This window comes from Mobula birostris, chromosome 2 (genome assembly GCF_030028105.1).
Source record: "Mobula birostris isolate sMobBir1 chromosome 2, sMobBir1.hap1, whole genome shotgun sequence".
Taxonomy (NCBI): domain Eukaryota; kingdom Metazoa; phylum Chordata; class Chondrichthyes; order Myliobatiformes; family Myliobatidae; genus Mobula; species Mobula birostris.
The window spans coordinates 137,512,668-137,531,679 of record NC_092371.1 but is presented as its reverse complement, the minus strand read 5'-3'; the positions used below and the strand labels follow the sequence as shown (position 1 = coordinate 137,531,679).

The following is a 19,012-nucleotide window of genomic DNA, read 5'->3' as shown; positions in this document are numbered from 1 at the left end:
TAACTGCCCAATAATAAATTCTAAAGTTTGGTAAGGCTAATCCTTCATTCTTTTTATCTTTCTGAAGATGAATTTTATTTAATCTAGAATGCTTATTCTTCCATATACAAGAAGATATAATAGAGTCAAGAGAATCAAAGAAAGATTTGAGAATAAAAACAGGCAATGCCTGAAAAAGATATATAAATTTAGGTAATATATTCATTATGATAGAGTTAATTCGGCCAATCAGCGGTAACAAAAGAGGCGACCAATTTGATAGTATCCTTTTTGCGTGATTCGATAGGGTAAGAAAATTTTCTTTAAATTGACGCTTATAGTTTTTAGTAATATTTACACCTAAGTAGGTAAATTGGTTTCTTACAATTTTAAAAGGAACGTTAGAATTTGTTGGTATCAAATTACAAAGGGAAAAGTTCACTTTTATGTAAGTTTAATTTATAACCTGAGAACTGGCTAAAACAGGAGAGTAAAGAAAGCGCATGGGGTAACAAAGTCTCAACATTAGAAATAAATAGCAGCAGATCATCAGCGTACAGTAGGACTTTGCCAATAGTGTCTCCCCTTAAAATACCGGTGATATCATTAGATTCTCAAAAGGCAAAGGCTAAAGGTTCTAAGGCCAGATCAAAAAGCAAAGAGCTCAACGGACAGCCTTGTCTAGTGCCACGTTGAATCTTAAATGGTTTGGAATTATGAGAATTAGTGATAACCCTAGCGGAAGGAGCTAAATAAAGTAATTCAATCCATTGAATGAAAACGGGTCCAAAGTTGAATTTTTCTAAAGTTTTAAATAAATAATTCCATTCAACTCTGTCGAAAGCTTTCTCAGCATCGAGGGATACCATACATTCTGATATCATGTTAGAAGGAGAATAAGTAACATTTAATAACTGACAAATATTAAAGTGAGAATATCGATTTTTGATAAATCCAGTTTGGTTATCAGAAATGACAGATGGTAAAATATTTTCAATCCTATGGGCCAAAACTTTAGATAGGATCTTAGTATCAACATTAAGTAAAGAAATTGGTCTATAAGAAGAGCATTGAGTTGGATCCTTATTCTTTTTAAGGATAAGCGAAATGGAAGGACTGTTGTTTTAAGAGCTGTACCAATGTAGTTTGTGCTGAACATTAAGTGTTTTGCTATGTGTGGTGAACCATTCAATTGTGACACAGAGATTTGTTTAAAATTTAACACACATCATAAGTAGCATCATTTTTTAATAAATGTTTTTACGATTGAATCAATTTCAAGAACAGCTTACAAAATATAAAACCTAAAATATTCTGCACATATAAAAATACTTTTCAATAGCTTTAATGTGATGCATTGTTAATATTGACACTGTCCATTTGTGTGACATATTGGTCTAACTCCGTATTATAACGTATGATTGATTTTCAAGATTGAAAACGAAACATATTCTCTCCTTCATAAAGGCAGTAAGCAAAAACTCCTTGGATGCTGTTTCCCAGTGCAAGTGTACGAAGGTTAAACTCCAGTCCTCTACAGCTTAACCCGACTCCCTTCCAACATCTTATAATTAGAGGTTGTTCAAGTTAAAGGAGGAGGGGCACTAGCATCTAGAGCATCTTACAGTGGCACATTTCCATCAATTTTACTTTTGTCCTGTTTCCCTGTTTTCTTACATTGGAACTACTTTAATGCTTTCTTATTTCTGAAGCCATTTATTCTGCTCTATGGATCATGCCCTATTTAAAATAACTTGACACTGGAAGGAGTGTATTGCCTGATCTCCTTCCATATTCTGCTTCCAGTGAACTTCATGATATTTCTATGCCGAAGTGTTTCCTCCAAGGCTCTCATTTTGGCTTTGCCTGATGTTGGCAGTGCTGCTAATTGACAACTAAACATTTCCATTTTAATGGATTGTGGTTATCTTTCTGTTGCTTTGCATTTATGTTTGGGTAAGATGTTAGTTACTGGTGATGATGGTGATTCAGCTTATGTATTCCAATATCAAAGCTCCCGTCTTGGACAGTGTATCAAGGAGGGAGGTAACGGCTATACACATTTCCATTATGTTTGGGTTAGCATTGACATTAAAAACACCAGGAATGAAATGTAATAGGGAAAAAAAGCTCAAATTCACATACTTCATCTTTGCTTTCCAGCAGTTGTGACAATTTACATTGCATCTTCTTTCCCATGAGCCACCAGGTTCCTGACTTCTGGTGTCTCACGTGTCCCAGGACTCACCTAAGGGGAGAAAGAGGCTAAGGAGAAAACTGCTTGGGTACTCTTTCGGCCAAAGAAGTTAGATAAAGCAGTGAATGACAAACAACGGGACATAGAGGAAGTATAGAGCAATGCCATATGTTGCAGGAAATACACGTGGCTTTTGTGTACACATAACTATACTTGTATGCACAGTCCCCAGTGTTCCTGGAAACTTGATAAACAGGTTTCTTCTTCAGTTATTAAAGACACATCTGGAAAAGCTTCTGCACAGACAGAGGACAGAAGATCACTCTGTTGCTCTATAGTTTCTGACAGGGAACCACTTTCCTCCGAGTCTCTCCTAACACATAATGCAGATAAGGTCAGTTTGCAATTATTGAGGCTCCAGTCCAATGCTGTCAAATCTGACTCCTCCACCTCTTTCTGGTGTTTTTGATTCAGTCTGTTTGTATCTAATACAATGGGACAATGCTCACCAACATCCACTGGAGGCTTTCCAGCTGGCTGTCGTTGAAACTGCGACTGAAAGTCACAGTGTTCTTGATCCAGTGGCATTTTTGACAGACAAATTCTTCCATGCTGAGCTTTGTAAGATCCAACTTTAGCCCAGTCAATGTCATTCCCTGTGGTCCTCATGTTCAGGTGATGGACAAGAGGTTGTGACAGGTAATTCATCTCCTGTGGGCTCTCAGCCTCCCCACTTGGTGAATGGAGGGTTGTTTCATATTTTGGGTTCAGACGTGTATCTATTGTGAGAAACCCATACTCAACATGGTCCTGAGCCTCCTCGTTGATTAGAAGCGGTGATGGCATTTGAGATTTGTACCCTGATTGTAGGGATTCACTTAGCTGATCAATGTTCTGCAGCTGCTGAGAACAACTGATGTTCTCCATTGCAATGTCTCCTTGCGAGATTTTCTTTTCATTTGAGAGACCGCTTTGCTTGGACTGATCAGACATGGGCACAACACTCTCTTTGCCACCTGGATGGTTTTCTGTTGTTGAAGATCCAATAATTTGGGACCTGTAAACATCTTTTTCATCTTCGGTTGCCAAGGGAGTGATTTTCCATTTGTTAGCAGACTCATTGCTAAACTGCTTTGTTAGAGGAATTCTGCAGTCATCAGCATCCCGACAACTGTGCAGCGATGCTCTGTTGCCACCATTTTCCAGAACCATAACATTAATGGTCAATGATTCAGGCAATAAAAACAGGAAAGCCTTTGTCGATGGGCAATCTCGTTGTAGCTGGGGAAAAAAGCATAAAAGCATTAGTGGCTTCAAATGAAGCACTTAGTGTTCAATTATTTATTTTTTGTATCATTAGCAGTCACAATCTATACAAAAATATATTGTGCATTGCTTCATGAACATTGTTCATCATCAATTAAATGAAATTGTGTTGTCAGTTCTCTCAAGTCATCGAGTCATAGTTATACAAGCTCTCTGGGATTTAAAACACCTGCTGGAAGTTCTTCTGAGGAAAAACATCTGCAAGTCCATATTAATAAATAATTCTTAAACAGAAATAGAAGAATAGAACTTTTATGACTGAACAATGGCCACATTTTTTTTCTTTGTGTCCTTCCATACAAGTTTCATTCACCTAGTCAACAGATCAAATATTAATGGGTGTGCAGCCCACAGTGTCCCATAGATGGAGGTATTGATAGAAAAATGTGGGCTATTTCCAAAGTGACCCCAAGCATTTGAATCTTTTAAATCAAGATTGTGAAGAAGAAAATACAAGATTTGCTGCATGAACCAAAATTTTGATAATAGTCATAAAATTTTATAGAGGTCTAAAATATTGTTTCATATTCCTTTGATGGCAAATGTATTCTGATGAAGAAATTTTGATCTGAAACATTCACTCTGATTCACTTTCCACAGTTGCTATCTGATCTGCTCCATTTTCTGCTTTTATTTCAGATTTCCAGCACTTGTGGCCTTTTAGTTTTTTTTCACACTGTGTCAGGTCCAGACTGGCACAGGAATGCTTCCTCATTTACTTAGAAAGAGGAGAATGACCACAGGGAACTACCGTAAGAATAAGTTACTTTTTTTTTTAATTGCAAGAGCATTTCAAGTACTTTATTTTGCAATACATGTTCATTGTTTTTGGAAAAAGAACTTATAGATATGAATAATTAGAAATGCATTTTGACGGTTGTTCAAGTGTTAAGATCCTCCTCCATTTGTTCCTAACTGTTCAAAATAGAACTCCCTTTTCCCCTCACCCATAGTTCGTGCTGTGGTTTCTACCGTTACTTCATAAATTCCTGCCATGACTCTCCTTCACCACAACAATTTATTCCTCATTCACATTTGTTGCAGCTTTAGGCAAGAACTCCCAATTCCATACAACTGCTGAGAGAATTCCCATGCATTAAATCCTAAATTGTATTCAACAAGACTGGGAAGTTTGATGTGGAGTGTGGAGAAATTAAAGTGCATGAGTGCATACATTGACAGGAATTGATTGGTTTCCACTGCTGATAGTGAGAACAAAAGCACTGTGTGCAGACATATATGCTGATATAGCCGTCTTCTGCAGCTCTTCATCTATACCATCTTCCTTGGAAGGAGGATAATATGGTTACACTATCAGGTGGAGATGAAACTGCTCATGTTAGTCTTTGGCTTAACTAACAGGTTAAATTTGACCCATCCAACACCATCATTCCATTCTTTGCCGGAAGGACTGTTTAGGGCCTTGAATGGTAGTGAAGGAGGATGTGCAGGGGTGAGTGTAGCACTTGTTCTGCTTGCAAGGGTAAGTGCCAGGACCGAGATCACTGGGGAGGGACAAATGGGCAAGGGAGTTGCATAGGGAGTGATTCCATCACCATTCCCCATCCCCTTTTCCCTCTCACCTTATGTCTGCCTGCCCATCGCCTCCCTCTGGTCCTCCTCCCCCTTTTTCTTTCTTCCATGGCCTTCTGTCCTCTCCTTTCAGATTCCCCCTTCTCCAGCCCTGTATCTCTTTCACCAATCAACTTCCCAGCTCTTTACTTCACCCCTCCCCCTCCCAGTTTCACCTGTCACCTGGTGTTTCTCTCTCCCCTGCCCCCACCTTTTGAATCTACTCCTCATCCTTTTTTTCTCCAGTCCTGCTGAAAGGTTTTGGGCCAAAATGTCGACTGTGCTCTTTTCCACAGATGCTGCCTGGCCTGCTGTGTGTGCTGCTTGGATTTCTAGCATCTGCAGATTTTCTCTTGTTTGTGAACGGCAATTGTTCACAGAGTTTAATGTAATCCAGAAATGTGAATGAATGATTTAGAGGCAATTTCAAATCCCTACAAGGTAACAGGGGAATTTTAATTAACATCAATAGTACTGACCATGAATCACTAATATCCTCTAGGAATCTGCTAATCTTATCACGTCTGCCTTGACCATAATTCCAAAATCACAGCAGCATGGCTGACTCTTAACTGTTCCCTCAGAAGGGCTGGTGAGGCATTCGGGGTGCCGTGAGCCCCGCTCGGTGGGATGCCGCGAGTCCCGCTCGGTGGAGTACTGTGAGTGCTTGCCTCATCATGTTGAGCCAGAGAATCAAACTAATTTGGGAAACCCATTCTCCTGCTACTTCAGTTGCACTTCTGGCCACCTTCATTGTGAGACTGCAGTGGTGGATGTGGATTGAATAGCAGTTAAGCAGATCACTTTGTCCTGGACGGTATTGAGCTCCCTGAGTGTTGTTGCAGCCTCACTTAATTCATGCAAGGGGCAAGCATTCCAACGTGCTCCTAACTTCTGCCTTGTAAACAGTGGAAAGATTTGGCGTCATCAAGAGAAGAGCCACTTGCCACAGGATGTCTAGCCTCTCACCTGCTCCTGTCGCCACTCTACCTGTGAGTCTGGTTCACCTGCGTTTCCAGTAGATCATGAACCTCAGGGTATTAATGCTGGGGGACTTGAGGATGATAATGGCATCGAATATCAAAAGTAGATGGTTAAACTCTCTCTTATTGGAGATGATCATCGTCTGGCACACATCATGTGTACTATATTACTTGCCAGTTACTAGGCCATATCTGAGTACTATCTAGTTGCTGAAGAACCATGAATGGAAATGAATATTGTCCAACCATCAGAGAGTATCACACCTTCATCAGAGGGTATCACACCTTCATCATTGAATACCACATCTTCATCAGTGAATACCACGTCTTCATCAGTGAATATCACATCTTCATCAGTGAATATCACGCTTTCATCAGTGAATATCACGCCTTCATCAGTGAATATCACGTCTTCATCAGTGAATATCATGCCTTCATCAGTGAATATCACGCCTTAAGGAAGCTAACTGAAGGAAGCAACTGACAATATTTGACAAAGTGCCTGCAATGTGGTGAGCTTCTTTGCTGCTTTAAACTGTTTTTTTTTTGGCATGCTGCTGAAAAAAATGACTCAAGGTTCTCGTACCTTTTCAGATGCTCCTTCTCTATTTTGGATTAATCAAGAGCCAGGGGTTCTTATGAGCTGATGGAGAATCCCAGCACAAGGGACCTTGGGCAAGGTCTCATAAAAGCTCTATCCAAATTCCACAGTGCTTTCTTACGTTTGCATTCTCATTCCCTTGCAATAAAGTGCAACCTAACATCTCTACCCCAATTTGCGTGCTGCACCTGTTACTTCCTAGAACTTCCTGTACCACCACACCCAGATCTCTCTGCACGCAAAATATTTACTAGTTCCTCATCATTTCAAAAAATGTTGTTTCTGCCACTCTTCCCTTGAAAATGAATAACCTAGCATTTTCCACATTGTACTTGAAATGCCACAGTGTTTCCCTTTTAAACACTGTGCTCTACATGTTTTTCTTCCTACCTTTGAAAAAAAATTTCTGAATGTCTAATTCTAATCTACCGTTTACATAATATACAGTTGTTGCACATCCCCTTGTCTGTAAATGTCATTGTCAAATAGGTAAAATATTATATACTTAATTGGATTAAGAGCACTGTAAATAAATGCAGCATTAACTGTTCTGTTAAATCTGTGGCGAACAGGTTACTTATATGCTTGTTGCTACACGTAAACTGTTACACAAAACATACACAAAAACAATGCAACTGTTGTTATGAGCCCTACAAAGACGGTTCATTTTTATAGGACTCGTAACAACAGTTGTGTTGCAACTGTCAGAAACTCCTTACCAGGTTTATGGGTTGCTTCTGATCACTGGCATTTATGTAGTTGTACATAAAACAGCACACTGAAGTGAACAAAAGAATAAAGAAGAAGATCGGCAAAACACATCCTAGCAGAATAATTTTTACCATTTGTTTTGATGGATCTGTCAAATAAAGAAAAGAAAGATATAATGAAAATGCACAATTAAATTCATAAAAAGTATAAATGCTCAGTGGGTCATGCAGGTGAAAAGGACAGATTTATTATTTACAAATGAGGCTTTATACCTGAACTGGGAAAGATTGGATATAAAACCCCAGAAAGGGAAAAATGAGAGGCTGAACAAGTGGGAAGGTCCAAGTCAATAAAGATTAAATAACAATAGGGACGATGATGCAAAGTGAAACAGGTACAGAAATGAACAATTGATCGAATGAAAGTAAGAACACGAGCAATATCTGAAATGGTTGAGCTGAATGCTGAGTCTTGAAGGCTTATGTGCCTTGTCAGGAAATAAAGAGCTGTTGCTCCACTGACATTGAGTTATTGAAAGTGGTAACAGGCGGAAAGTTAGCGGTCGATGTGAAATTGAGAATTAAAGTTTTTTTGGTGACAAAGTGACAGATAATTGGAAACTTAGAATCTTGCACGTAAACTGAATAGAAGTTTCACAAAGCAGATATTTTATCTGTTTCTGTTCCTGGGAAGGGGAGGCCACGTCCCAAGACTTAGCAATTCTATCATGTAATATTTCTCCAGGTATGTCATTGAAATTTGATTTTACCCGAAATGAAACATAACAATGAAAAAATACGAAAATCCATGGGGCAGAAGTTTAGAGGCAAGATTGAAAAGATTCCAAAATGAGACAGAGTTCTTTATAACATAATAATGAACAATTAATTTGTGCAAACCATATCTGGAAGCAGACCAATGGAAAAGATATTGTGATAACTCACTTGAATGACTCTAAAGAATATGAGTTGCAGGGTTGGTGCAGAAATAGATAAAATCAATATATGATTAAAAGCTTTTCATAATTGCTTAAAAATGTAATATTTGATAGAAATATAGAAAACCTACAGCACAATACAGGCCCTTTGACCCATAATGCTGTGCCAAACATGTACTTACTTTAGAAATTACCTAGGGTTACCCATAGCCCTCTATTTTTCTAAGCTCCATGTACCTATCCAGGAGTCTCTTAAAAGACCCTATCACATCTGCCTCCACCACCGTTGCCGGCAGCCCATTCCATGCACTCACTACTCTCTGCGTAAAAAACTTACCCTCTGTACCCACCTCCAAGCGCCTTAAAATTGTGCCGCCTTGTGTTAGCCATTTCAGCCCTGACAAAAAGCCTCTGACCATCCACATGATCAATGCCTCTCATCACTCTCTCAACTACCTCAATCCCTCAGCTACCCCAGTGCAATAGAACTCTGTGCATAACCCTTGCTGGACTCCTTTTGTTATCAACATCTTCTGGGCAATGAGTGGAACAAATTGGCAGTGGCAGTAACAAAGAAGCAAAGCCTCAGCATTACTGAAGAATAAGGCAAACTTGAAAAATATGTACATGCAGTAGATTAGTAGAATACAGAATGATTTAATGTAAAAGACAGTTCGTCCCTTTAAAGTAAATCTATTTACTTTAAAGTAAATTTTGATTCGGAGCAAGAAGGCTGCGAGTGAACAGCTGATTTTTCAGAGCGAAGGGAGTTTTCTTCTACTCAGGGTAAAAGAGAGGCGCGACTGCGCAGGCGTGTGACGTCAGCCAGTAGTGCGCGAAAGGTTTAAAAAATAAGACCGCCATATCCAGCGGGCAGCAGAGTGATAGGGCTTTGGCTCAATGGGCTTAGGCAGTAACGGGAAGTGGCAAGGTAGGTTTACCTGTGTTAATTGCGGGAAGGAAGTAATATGAGTATGAGGCCAGTTTTCTGTGCTCGGTGTCAGATGTGGGAGGTCCTGGAGTCTTCCAGCCTCCTGGACGGCCATATCTGCACCAGGTGTGTCGAGCTGCAGCTCCTAAGAGACCGAGTTAGGGAACTGGAGATGCAGCTCGATGACCTTCGCTTGGTCAGGGAGAGCGAGGAGGTGATAGAAGGAGTTATAGGTGGCTGGTTATACTGGGGACACGGGAGACAGACAAGTGGATCACAGTCAGGAGGAGGAAGGGGAAAATTCAGGTACTAGAGAGTACCCCAGTGGCTGTACCCCTTCACAATAAGTACTCCCGTTTGAGTATTTTTGGGGGAGGGAACAGCCCACCTGGTGGAAGCAACAGTGGCTGTGCCTCTGGCACAGAGTCTGGCCCTGTGGCTCAGAAGGGTAGGGAAAGGAAGAGGATGGCAGCAGTGATAGGGAACTCTATAGTTAGGGGGTCAGACAGGCGATTCTGTGGACTCAGGAAAGAAACTCGGATGGTAGTTTGCATCCCAGGTGCCAGGGTCCGGGATGTTTCAGATCACATCCAAGATATCCTGCAGTGGGATGGAGAACAGCCAGAGGTCATGGTACATATTGGTACCAATGACATAGGTAGGAAAAGGGAAGAGGTCCTGAAAAAAGTCTATAGGGAGTTAGGAAGGAAGTTGAGAAACAAGACAGCAAAGGTAGTAATCTTGGGATTACTGCCTGTGCCACGCAACAGTGAGAATAGGAATAGAATGAGGTGGAGGATAAATGTATGGCTGAGGGATTGGAGCAGGGGGCAGGGATTCAGATTTCTGGATCATTGGGACCTCTTTTGGGGCAGGTGTGACCTGTACAAAAAGGATGGGTTGCACTTGAAACCCAGGGGGACCAATATCCTGGCAGGAAGATTTGCTAAGGCTACTGGGGAGAGTTTAAACTAGAACTGTTGGGGGGTGGGAACCGAATTGAAGAGACTGGGAAAGAGGAGGCTGGCTCACAAATAAAGAAATCTTGTAGACAGTATGAGAGGGAAGATAGGCAGGTGATAGAGAAGGGACGTGCTCAGACTGAAGGTTTGAGATGTGTCTATTTTAACTCAAGGAGTGTTGTGAACAAAGTGGATGAGCTTAGAGCGTAGATCAGTACTTGGAGATATGATGCGGTGGCCATTATAGAGACTTGGATGGCTCAGGGACAGGAATGCTTAATTCAAGTGCCAGGTTTTAGATGTTTCAGAAAGGACAGGGAGGGAGGCAAAAGAGGTGGGGGCGTGGCACTGTTGATCAGAAATAGTGTCACGGCTGCAGAAAAGGAGGAAGTCATGGAGGGATTGTCTATGGAGTCTCTGTGGGTGGAGGTTAGGAACAGGAAGGGGTCAATAACTCTACTGGGTGTTTTTTATAGGCTGCCCAATAGTAACAGAGTTATCGAGGAGCAGATTGGGAAACAGATCCTGGAAAGGTGTAATAATAACAGAGTTGTCGTGATGGGAGATTTTAATTTCCCAAATATCAATCTGCATCTCCCTAGGGCAAGGGGTTTAGATGGGGTGGAGTTTGTTAGGTGTGTTCAGGAAGGTTTCTTGACCCAATATGTAGATAAGCCTACAAGAGGAGAGGCTGTACTTGATTTGGTATTGGGAAGTGAACCTGGTCAGGTGTTAGATCTCTCAATGGGAGAGCATTTTGGAGATAGCAATCACCTACCTCCTTTACAATAACATCGGAGAGAGATAGGAACAGAAAAGCATTTAATTGGAGTAAGGGGAATTATGAGCCTATCAGGCAGGAAATTGGAGGCTTAAATTGGAAACAGATGTTCTCAGGGAAAAGTACGGGAGAGATGTGGCAAATATTTAGGGGATATTTGTGTGGAGTTCTGCATAGGTACATTCCAATGAGACAGGGAAGTTATGGTAGGATACAGGAACCGAGGTGTACAAAGGCTGCAATAAATCTAGTCAAGAAGAAAAGAAAAGCTCAAAAGATTCAGAGAGCTAGGTAATGTTGGAGATCTAGAACATTATAAGGTCAGCAGGAAGGAGCTTAAGAATGAAATTGGGAGAGCCAGAAGGGGCCATGAGAAGGCCTTGCCGGGCAGGATTAAGGAAAACCTCAAGGCATTCTACAAGTATGTGAAGAGCAAGAGGATAAGATGTGAAAGAATAGGACCTATCAAGTGTGACAGTGGGAAAGTATGTATGGAACTGGAGGAAATAGCAGAGGCACTTAATGAATACTTTACGTAAGTATCCACTATGGAAAAGAATCTTGATGATTGTAGGGATGACTTGCAGCAGACTGAAAAGCTTGAACATGTAGATATTAAGAAAGAGGATGTGCTGGAGCTTTTGGAAAGCATCAAGTTTGATAAATTGCTGGGACCGGATGAGATGTACCCCAGGCCACTGTGGGAGGTGAGGAAGGAGATTGCTGAGCCTCTGGCGATGATCTTTGTATCATCAATGGGGACGGGAGAGGTTCCAGAGGATTGGAGAGTTGTGGATGTTGTTCCTTTATTCAAGAAAGGGTGTAGAGATAGCCCAGGAAATTATAGACCAGTGAGTCTTACTTCAGTGGTTGGTAAGTTTTGATGGAGAAGTTCCTGAGAGGCAGGATTTATGAACATTAGGAGAGGTATAATATGATTAGGAATAGTCAGCATGGCTTTGTCAAGGGCAGGTCATGCCTTACGAGCCTGACTGAATTTTTTGAGGATGTGACTAAACACTTTGATGAAGGTAGAGCAGTAGATATAGTGTATATGAATTTCAGCAAAGCACTTGATAAGGTACCCCATGCAACGCTTATTGAGAAAGTAAGGAGGCATGGGATCCAAGGGGACATTGCTTTGTGGATCCAGAACTGGCTTGCCCACAGAAGGCAAAGAGTGGTTGAAGATGGGTCATATTCTGCATGGAGGTCGGTGACCAGTGGTGTGCCTCGGGGATCTGTTCTAGGACCCTTACTCTTCGTGATTTTTATAAATGAACTGGATGGATGGGTTAGTAAGTTTGCAATGACACAAAGGTTGGAGGTGTTGTGGATCATGTGGAGGGCTGTCAGAAGTTACAGTGGGACATTGATAGGATGCAAAACTGGGCTGAGAAGTGGCAGATGGACGTCAACTCAGATAAGTTTGATGTGGTTCATTTTGGTAGGTCAAATATGATGGCAGAATATAGTATTACAGGTGTCCCCCGCTTTTCGAACATTCGCTTTACGAAACCTCACTGTTATGAAAGACCTATATTAGTTCCCCGCTTTCGCTAACAGAAGGTGTTTTCACTGTTGTGAAGAAAGGCAGCACGCGGAAAAAGCGGCGTGTGAAAAAAAAAGCAGTGCACGATAAAAAAAAGCAGGGCGCGATAAAAAGCGGCGTGCTGCACACCCCATGCAGCCGCTCTCCCCCGGATTCGGAACTACATTCTAGCCGGCATTGCACGTGCCTGTGAGCAGCCATTTGCAAGATGAGTTCTAAGGTATCAGAAAAGCCTAAAAGAGCTCGTAAGGGTTTTACACTTAGCGTAAAACTAGGCATAATTAAGCGTTTTGATCGTGGTGAACGAAGTAAGGACAAGGTGAGTTTGGCTTGTGGAAGTTGATGAAGATGATGTTGAAGAGGTTTTGGCATCCCATGACCAAGAACTGATAGATGAAGAGCTGATGCAATTGGAAGAGGAAAGGATAACAATCGAAACCGAATTCAGTAGCGAAAGTGAAGTCATCCAGGAACTGAATGTGAAGCAACTGCGTGAGATTTTCGCTACAGTGATAAAGTATGGCTTTAATTTTGGAAGAGTACGTCGGTTGAGGGCATATTTGCAGGATGGTTTGAGTGCTTACAAAGAACTGTATGATCTAAAAAATGCGTGAGGCTCAGCAGTCAAGCAAGCCTTCCACATCAGCCACAGCAGACAACAAACCTCGACCTTCGACATCGAGGCAGGCAGAGATAGAAGATGAGCTTCCTGCCCTAATGGAAACAGACGACGATGAGATGACACCCCAGTGTCCCACCACCCCAACCCCCAGGCCGCGGACAGATACCGATTCGTGGAGAATGCAGCGGTAGCCGGGAGGTACACAGCACATCTTTAAGAAAAAAAACGAAATAAACATGCTAATTAATTACATGCCCGGTGGCACCTAATTAATTAGCATGTTTATTTCGGCTTTTTTCTTAAAGATGTGCTGTGTGCCTCCTGGCTACCGCTGCACCCCTGCATTCTTCGTGGATCAGTATATGTTCACTGCCCCCAGGGTGGGGGCCACTGCACCACCCCAACCTGTGACAACTCAGCCTAACACACCATCATCAGTGTGCTCTGCGCTGTCCGAATTCCGGTAAGTGATACTACACTGTACATACATTATTTCTACTTTATATAGGCTGTGTATTTTTATGTGTTATTTGGTATGATTTGGCAGCTTCATAGCTTAAAGGTTAATGGAGAGAGTGTTTCTGCCAACAGCGCTTGCGTGAGATTTTCTGCCGAGAGCACTTGCGTGAGATTTTCGCTACGGAGAACAGTGCCGGCAATGATTGTGGAAAAGTATTTCTACTTTATATAGGCTGTGTATTTATCATATCATCCCTGCTTTTACTGAATGTTACTGTTATTTTAGGTTTTGTGTGTTATTTGGCATGATTTGGTAGGTTATTTTTGGGTCTGCGAACGCTCACAAAATTTTCCCATATAAATAAATAAATGGTAATTGCTTCTTCGCTTTATGACATTCCAGTTTATGAACCATTTCATAGAAACGCTCTACCTTCAGATGGCAGGGGAAACCTGTAATGGTAAGACTCTTGGCAGTGTGGAGGATCAGAAGGATCTTGGGGTCCGAGTCCATAGGACACTCAAAACAGCTGCGCAGGTTGACTGTGTGGTTAAGAAGGTGTACGGTGTATTGGCCTTCATCAATTGTGGAATTGAATTTAGGAGCCAAGAGTTAATGTTGCAGCTACGTAGAACCCTGGTCAGACCACACTTGGAGTACTGTGCTCAGTTCTGGTCGCCTCACTATAGGAAGGATGTGGAAGCCATATAAAGGGTGCAGAGGAGCTTTACAAGGATGTTGCCTGGATTTGGGAGCATGCCTTATGGGAATAGGTTGAGTGAACTCGGCCTTTTCTCCTTGGAGTGACAGAGGATGAGAGGTGACCTGATAGAGGTGTATAAGATGATGAGAGGCATTGATCATGTGGATAGTCAGAGGCTTTTTCCAAGGGTTGAAATGGTTGCCACAAGAAGACACAGGTTTAAGGTGCTGGGGAGTAGGTACAGAGGAGATGTCAGGGTAAGTTTTTTACGCAGAGTGGTGAGTGCGTGGAATGGGCTACTGGCAACGGTGGTGGAGGCGGATACGATAGGGTCTTTTAAGACACTTTTGGATAGGTACATGGAGCTTAGAAAAATAGAGAGCTATAGGTAAGCCTAGTAATTTCTAAGGTAGGGACATGTTTGGCACAACTCTGTGGGCCGAAGGGCCTGTATTGTGCTGTAGGTTTTCTATGTTTTCTATGTTTCTTAAAGGAAAGAATGGAAAAGGCAGGGTTAGACAGTTAGAAGAGTTAGGCACAATGAACTATTATTTCTGTGATTGAATATGTAACAATTTTACATGATATAGTATAATAAATAATCTTGAGCTGGTTGATTTGTATAGTTTCTCACCTTTAGGTGTTGTTGTACATTGAATTTCAGAAGGACCACTTTTTCTACTGGTGGAATGTTCCACTGACCAGGCAATTACACAATATGTAGTGTCATGTTCCAATCCATCTACTGTCTTAATCCTATCGTTTTCGAAGAAAGTACTCTAAAAGAAGCATCAGATGTATAATAATTGTTTTAAAAATGGTAAATATTTCTACACAAACTTAATTATACAGATTACCCAAAGAAACAATGATTTTTTCTTTAAAGTTTGTATACTAATTATTTACATGTGCATGTGGCTACCCCTGAGCAATAGAACTCTGTATATAATCCCTGTTGGATTCCTATTGTTATCAACACCTTCTACGGGATGAGTGGAACAAATTGGCTGTCTCTCATGGTTAGCACATTGTTCTTGATCTCACAGTGTTAACCAGATTTTATACGATTTCTCAAACAGGAGAAAATCTGCAGATGCTGGAAATCCAAACAACACACGCAAAATGCTGGAGGAACTCAGTAGGCCAGGCAGCAGTAATACAATTTCTGTCCAATATTCAGATCCATTAAAATACCATTATCATAAAACATAAAATAAAAATTTCTCTTACCGACTTATTGGTCTTATTGTCGATAACAAGCACTTCATATTTTAAATCATGGAAAGTCTGGGTGAGTGGAATAGAGTGAACATCTTGCCATTTTTTGGGGGGTGTCAATGTGATTGAGATGGAACAAACCCCAGCTTCCAGATTTACTTTTGGGGAAGTGAAGTTTGCTGAAAGTCAAACAAAAGTTAAATCTAAGCACACATTTGCAATTTAGACATAACTCAGTTACAGATGCTTGAAGTAAGAATCTAAGAAAAGTATTAGTCCTGTTGGTTTATTTCCTGATTTGTGAAATAGATTGATAGTCTGGATTTTTATCCTCAGAACTATGAATTTGGCAAGAAGTTGTCAGAGGAAACCAGCATATTATTTCCATTTTCTGCTTTCTGTTTTACTGTGTTTAAAGCACAAAAAAAGGATTGGCTGAGATATGACTAAAATTAAACTCCAAACATGAAAAATCATCATTAAGGTTAACATAGGATTAGTATGTGTGTGGTTGGTGGTTGGTGCAGGCTCAATGTGCCAAAGGGCCTGTTTCTGGGCTGTTTGACTCTGACTCTGTCAGAAATAAATCAAAATCAAAAAAATGTTAAAATTAATGACTGATCTTGTGGAGCCAGAAAAGACAATATGCTTCCTTTGCAAAGACTCAAATTTTATGTAATGATGAATTTTCATTCGTTAATGCTTTGATTTTTCTAACATTTAGTTTCCTATTAAAACCCTATAAATAAAATGGGTTAGAAATCTATCCTTTGTTGTTTGTACTCAGTGGTTAATATGGAATAACACGTTGTGCTCAACTTCCAAATTTGAATCAAACTTCTCACCGAGGGAACTCTGTGAACCTAGCACTCTAAGCACAGGCTTAGAGTAACTGACCAAAGATAAAATGACAGCTTTGAAGCTGCAGAGCAATTTGTTAAGAACTCTTGAGGTCCACATGTTTGCCTTTCGTTAGTAGGCAGCCGTCGATCCCAGGGGATCATGGGTTTGTGCCTCTGGTGGACTGTGTCCTGTGGGTGGGAAGATTTGAAGAACTGGCTGTTGCCCATGCAGCAGGTTCCCCTCTCCACGTCACTGATGTAGTCCAAGGGAAGGGCAAGCATCGATACAGCTTGGCACCAGTGTCATCACAGAGGTTACCAGAGTGAAGTTGTAAACAACATCAAACTGACTTAGGGATTCCGACTCCGGATTTCTTCCTTGGGGTTTACTCCTGAAGCCTTTCCCATGGGTGGGTACAGCTGCAAGGCAGTGGGTGTTTCAAATCAGAGTTTTCCTTCTCCTAGGTGGGCTGCTGTCCAAGGCTGATGAGCCCCACCTACCCAAAGCAACTGGTTTTGAGGTGCCAGTGGTCCACCTTTGCCCCTTCTCTTGTCAGTGGAAACAATTCCGCCGCCACACGTGAAGAGCAAGAGTTGGACTTGGTTGTCAGAGGCTGTTAAAGAAGCACACCATTTGGAGCACTTTATAGGTAGTGGGAACTTATCCCCACTACCACCCCACCCACCCCCCCCCCCCCGGATATGACAACCTTAGGAAGCCTTCGTTAATTATTTCCAATACACATGCACTATTTACGTATAGTACTCAAGTAGAAACACTGAGACGAATAACTATTCCCTCTGTGTGATGGTGTTGACTCAGGGAGGAAACTATTTGGACAGGAGAACTCACAGCAGTTTTGACATCAAAGTAGCATTTGCCTCATCACAAGCATTCATCTGTAAATCAGTGCTCATTGAATCAAGCTTAAAGAAAGTGGCGAGTATCAAATCATTAATGCTTTTTGGAGTTAAACAGATTTATGAAGATTTCTACTGAACGTAGACACTAGATGTGACCTTAGCAGCAGTTCCCTCATGAGCCAAATATAATGCCGTTGAATTTTAAGGAAACTATGCAATAGACATCCCTAGTACTGTATTTCTACGGTTAATTGATTACTTCATCAATATTGGGCATGGATTTATTACCCTTTATTCAGTTGTAACCAAATCCTCAGTGGGATGTGCAAAAACCTCTGCCAGTAATCATGCAACTGTATCTACGCAGAAGAGTTATCCAAGGTAGCCAAGGTGATCGGGATTGCAGGATTGATGGCTTTGTGGCCAAATTTGAGGATGATTCAAAGATTGGTGGAGGTGCAAGTAGTGTTGAGGAGGTAGGTTGCCTGCGGAAGGACGTGGACTGATTGGGAGAATGGGTAAGGAAGCGGCAAAAGGAATACAGCTCAGGAAAGTGTATGGCCATGCACTTTGTAGATGGAATATTTCCTGAATGGAGAGAGAATTCAGAAATTGGATGTGCAAAGGGTCTTGGGAATCTCAGTGCATGATTCCCTATAAGTTAACTTGCAGATTGAATCAGTAGCAAGGAAGGCAAATGCAATGTTAGCATTTATTTCAAGAAGACTAGAATATAAAAGCAAGGATGTGCTGCAGAACTTATAAGGCATTGGTCAAACCACCTATGGAGTTTTGTGAGCAGTTTTGAGCCCCATATCTAAGAAAGGACGTTCGGGCATTGGAGAGGCCCCAGAGGAGGTTCACGAGAATGATCCGGGAATGAAATGGTTAACAAATGAGGAGCATTTGATGGCTCTGTGCCTGTGCTTGCCCTTAAAATTAATGTGACTATATTATTATAATGGCCTTGGAACCTTAAAGACAAAGAGCTTGGAATGTGATATTGACCGTTGAGGAGAGTGCAGTACAGGAACTTAGCCTCTGGCTTATGTCTGTGCTGACCATGACGACCATCCAAACTAATTCCATCGCCTGCACATACCCATCACTCTCTGTGAAACAAAAACCAGGCTCATAAATCTCTTAAACTTTACTTGTCTGGCCTTAAACCTATGCTCTGACCCAAAGGTTTGACCCTTTTCCATTCTGGGAAAATGACTCTGACTATCTAACCCTCTCACAGTTTTATACATGACTGAAACCCGCAGCTTCTGATGCTACAGAGAAAGCAATTTAAGTTTATCCATCATCTCCTTACACAGTATTTAATACTCTCTCATCCAGGCAATATCCTGGTGAACCTCTTCTCTGGGCTCAAGGAACAATTTCAAAGTCTATACAAATATTTCTCTAATATAAACAAACATAAAACCATCACATCAGTTTTTCATGATTTGTATTCATTGGGGCAGGGGTGAAATGATACACTTACTTTCCATTTCCGGATTGAATCTTCCACTTCTGATCCAATTTGAAAAGCCAGCTTCTGAAACAGACCTTACCCTGGCATAATAATGTTCTTTGTAGTCATCTGTTTCATTTGAAAGGTCACAGTATGTTTTTGTAATATTCCGGCATTCGGTTTTGATCTTCCAATCTCTTTCTCCATACCTGATTTTAAAAAATGCATAATTAAAGCTCTTAGCAAACACTAACTTTGCAAAGTCTTGCCCTGTAAAAGGAGATCTATGAATATTCTTGTCATCTGCAA

The 19,012-nt window shown here is 41.2% G+C and overlaps 1 protein-coding gene across 1 annotated transcript in view; it reads right to left on the bottom strand.

The window, feature by feature from the left end:
- Positions 1 to 1,216: 1,216 nt before the first annotated feature.
- LOC140191664 (interleukin-20 receptor subunit alpha-like) overlaps positions 1,217 to 19,012 on the bottom strand; it is a 31,811-nt gene continuing 14,015 nt past the window's right edge. The window contains exons 3-7 of the mRNA XM_072249278.1: positions 18,734 to 18,912; positions 15,548 to 15,714; positions 14,952 to 15,096; positions 7,378 to 7,517; positions 1,217 to 3,457 (exon numbers count right to left, since the gene is read on the bottom strand). Coding sequence (XP_072105379.1) covers positions 2,384 to 3,457; positions 7,378 to 7,517; positions 14,952 to 15,096; positions 15,548 to 15,714; positions 18,734 to 18,912 — 1,705 coding nt within the window. The 3' untranslated portion in view covers positions 1,217 to 2,383. The remainder of the gene's footprint in view (positions 3,458 to 7,377; positions 7,518 to 14,951; positions 15,097 to 15,547; positions 15,715 to 18,733; positions 18,913 to 19,012) is intronic.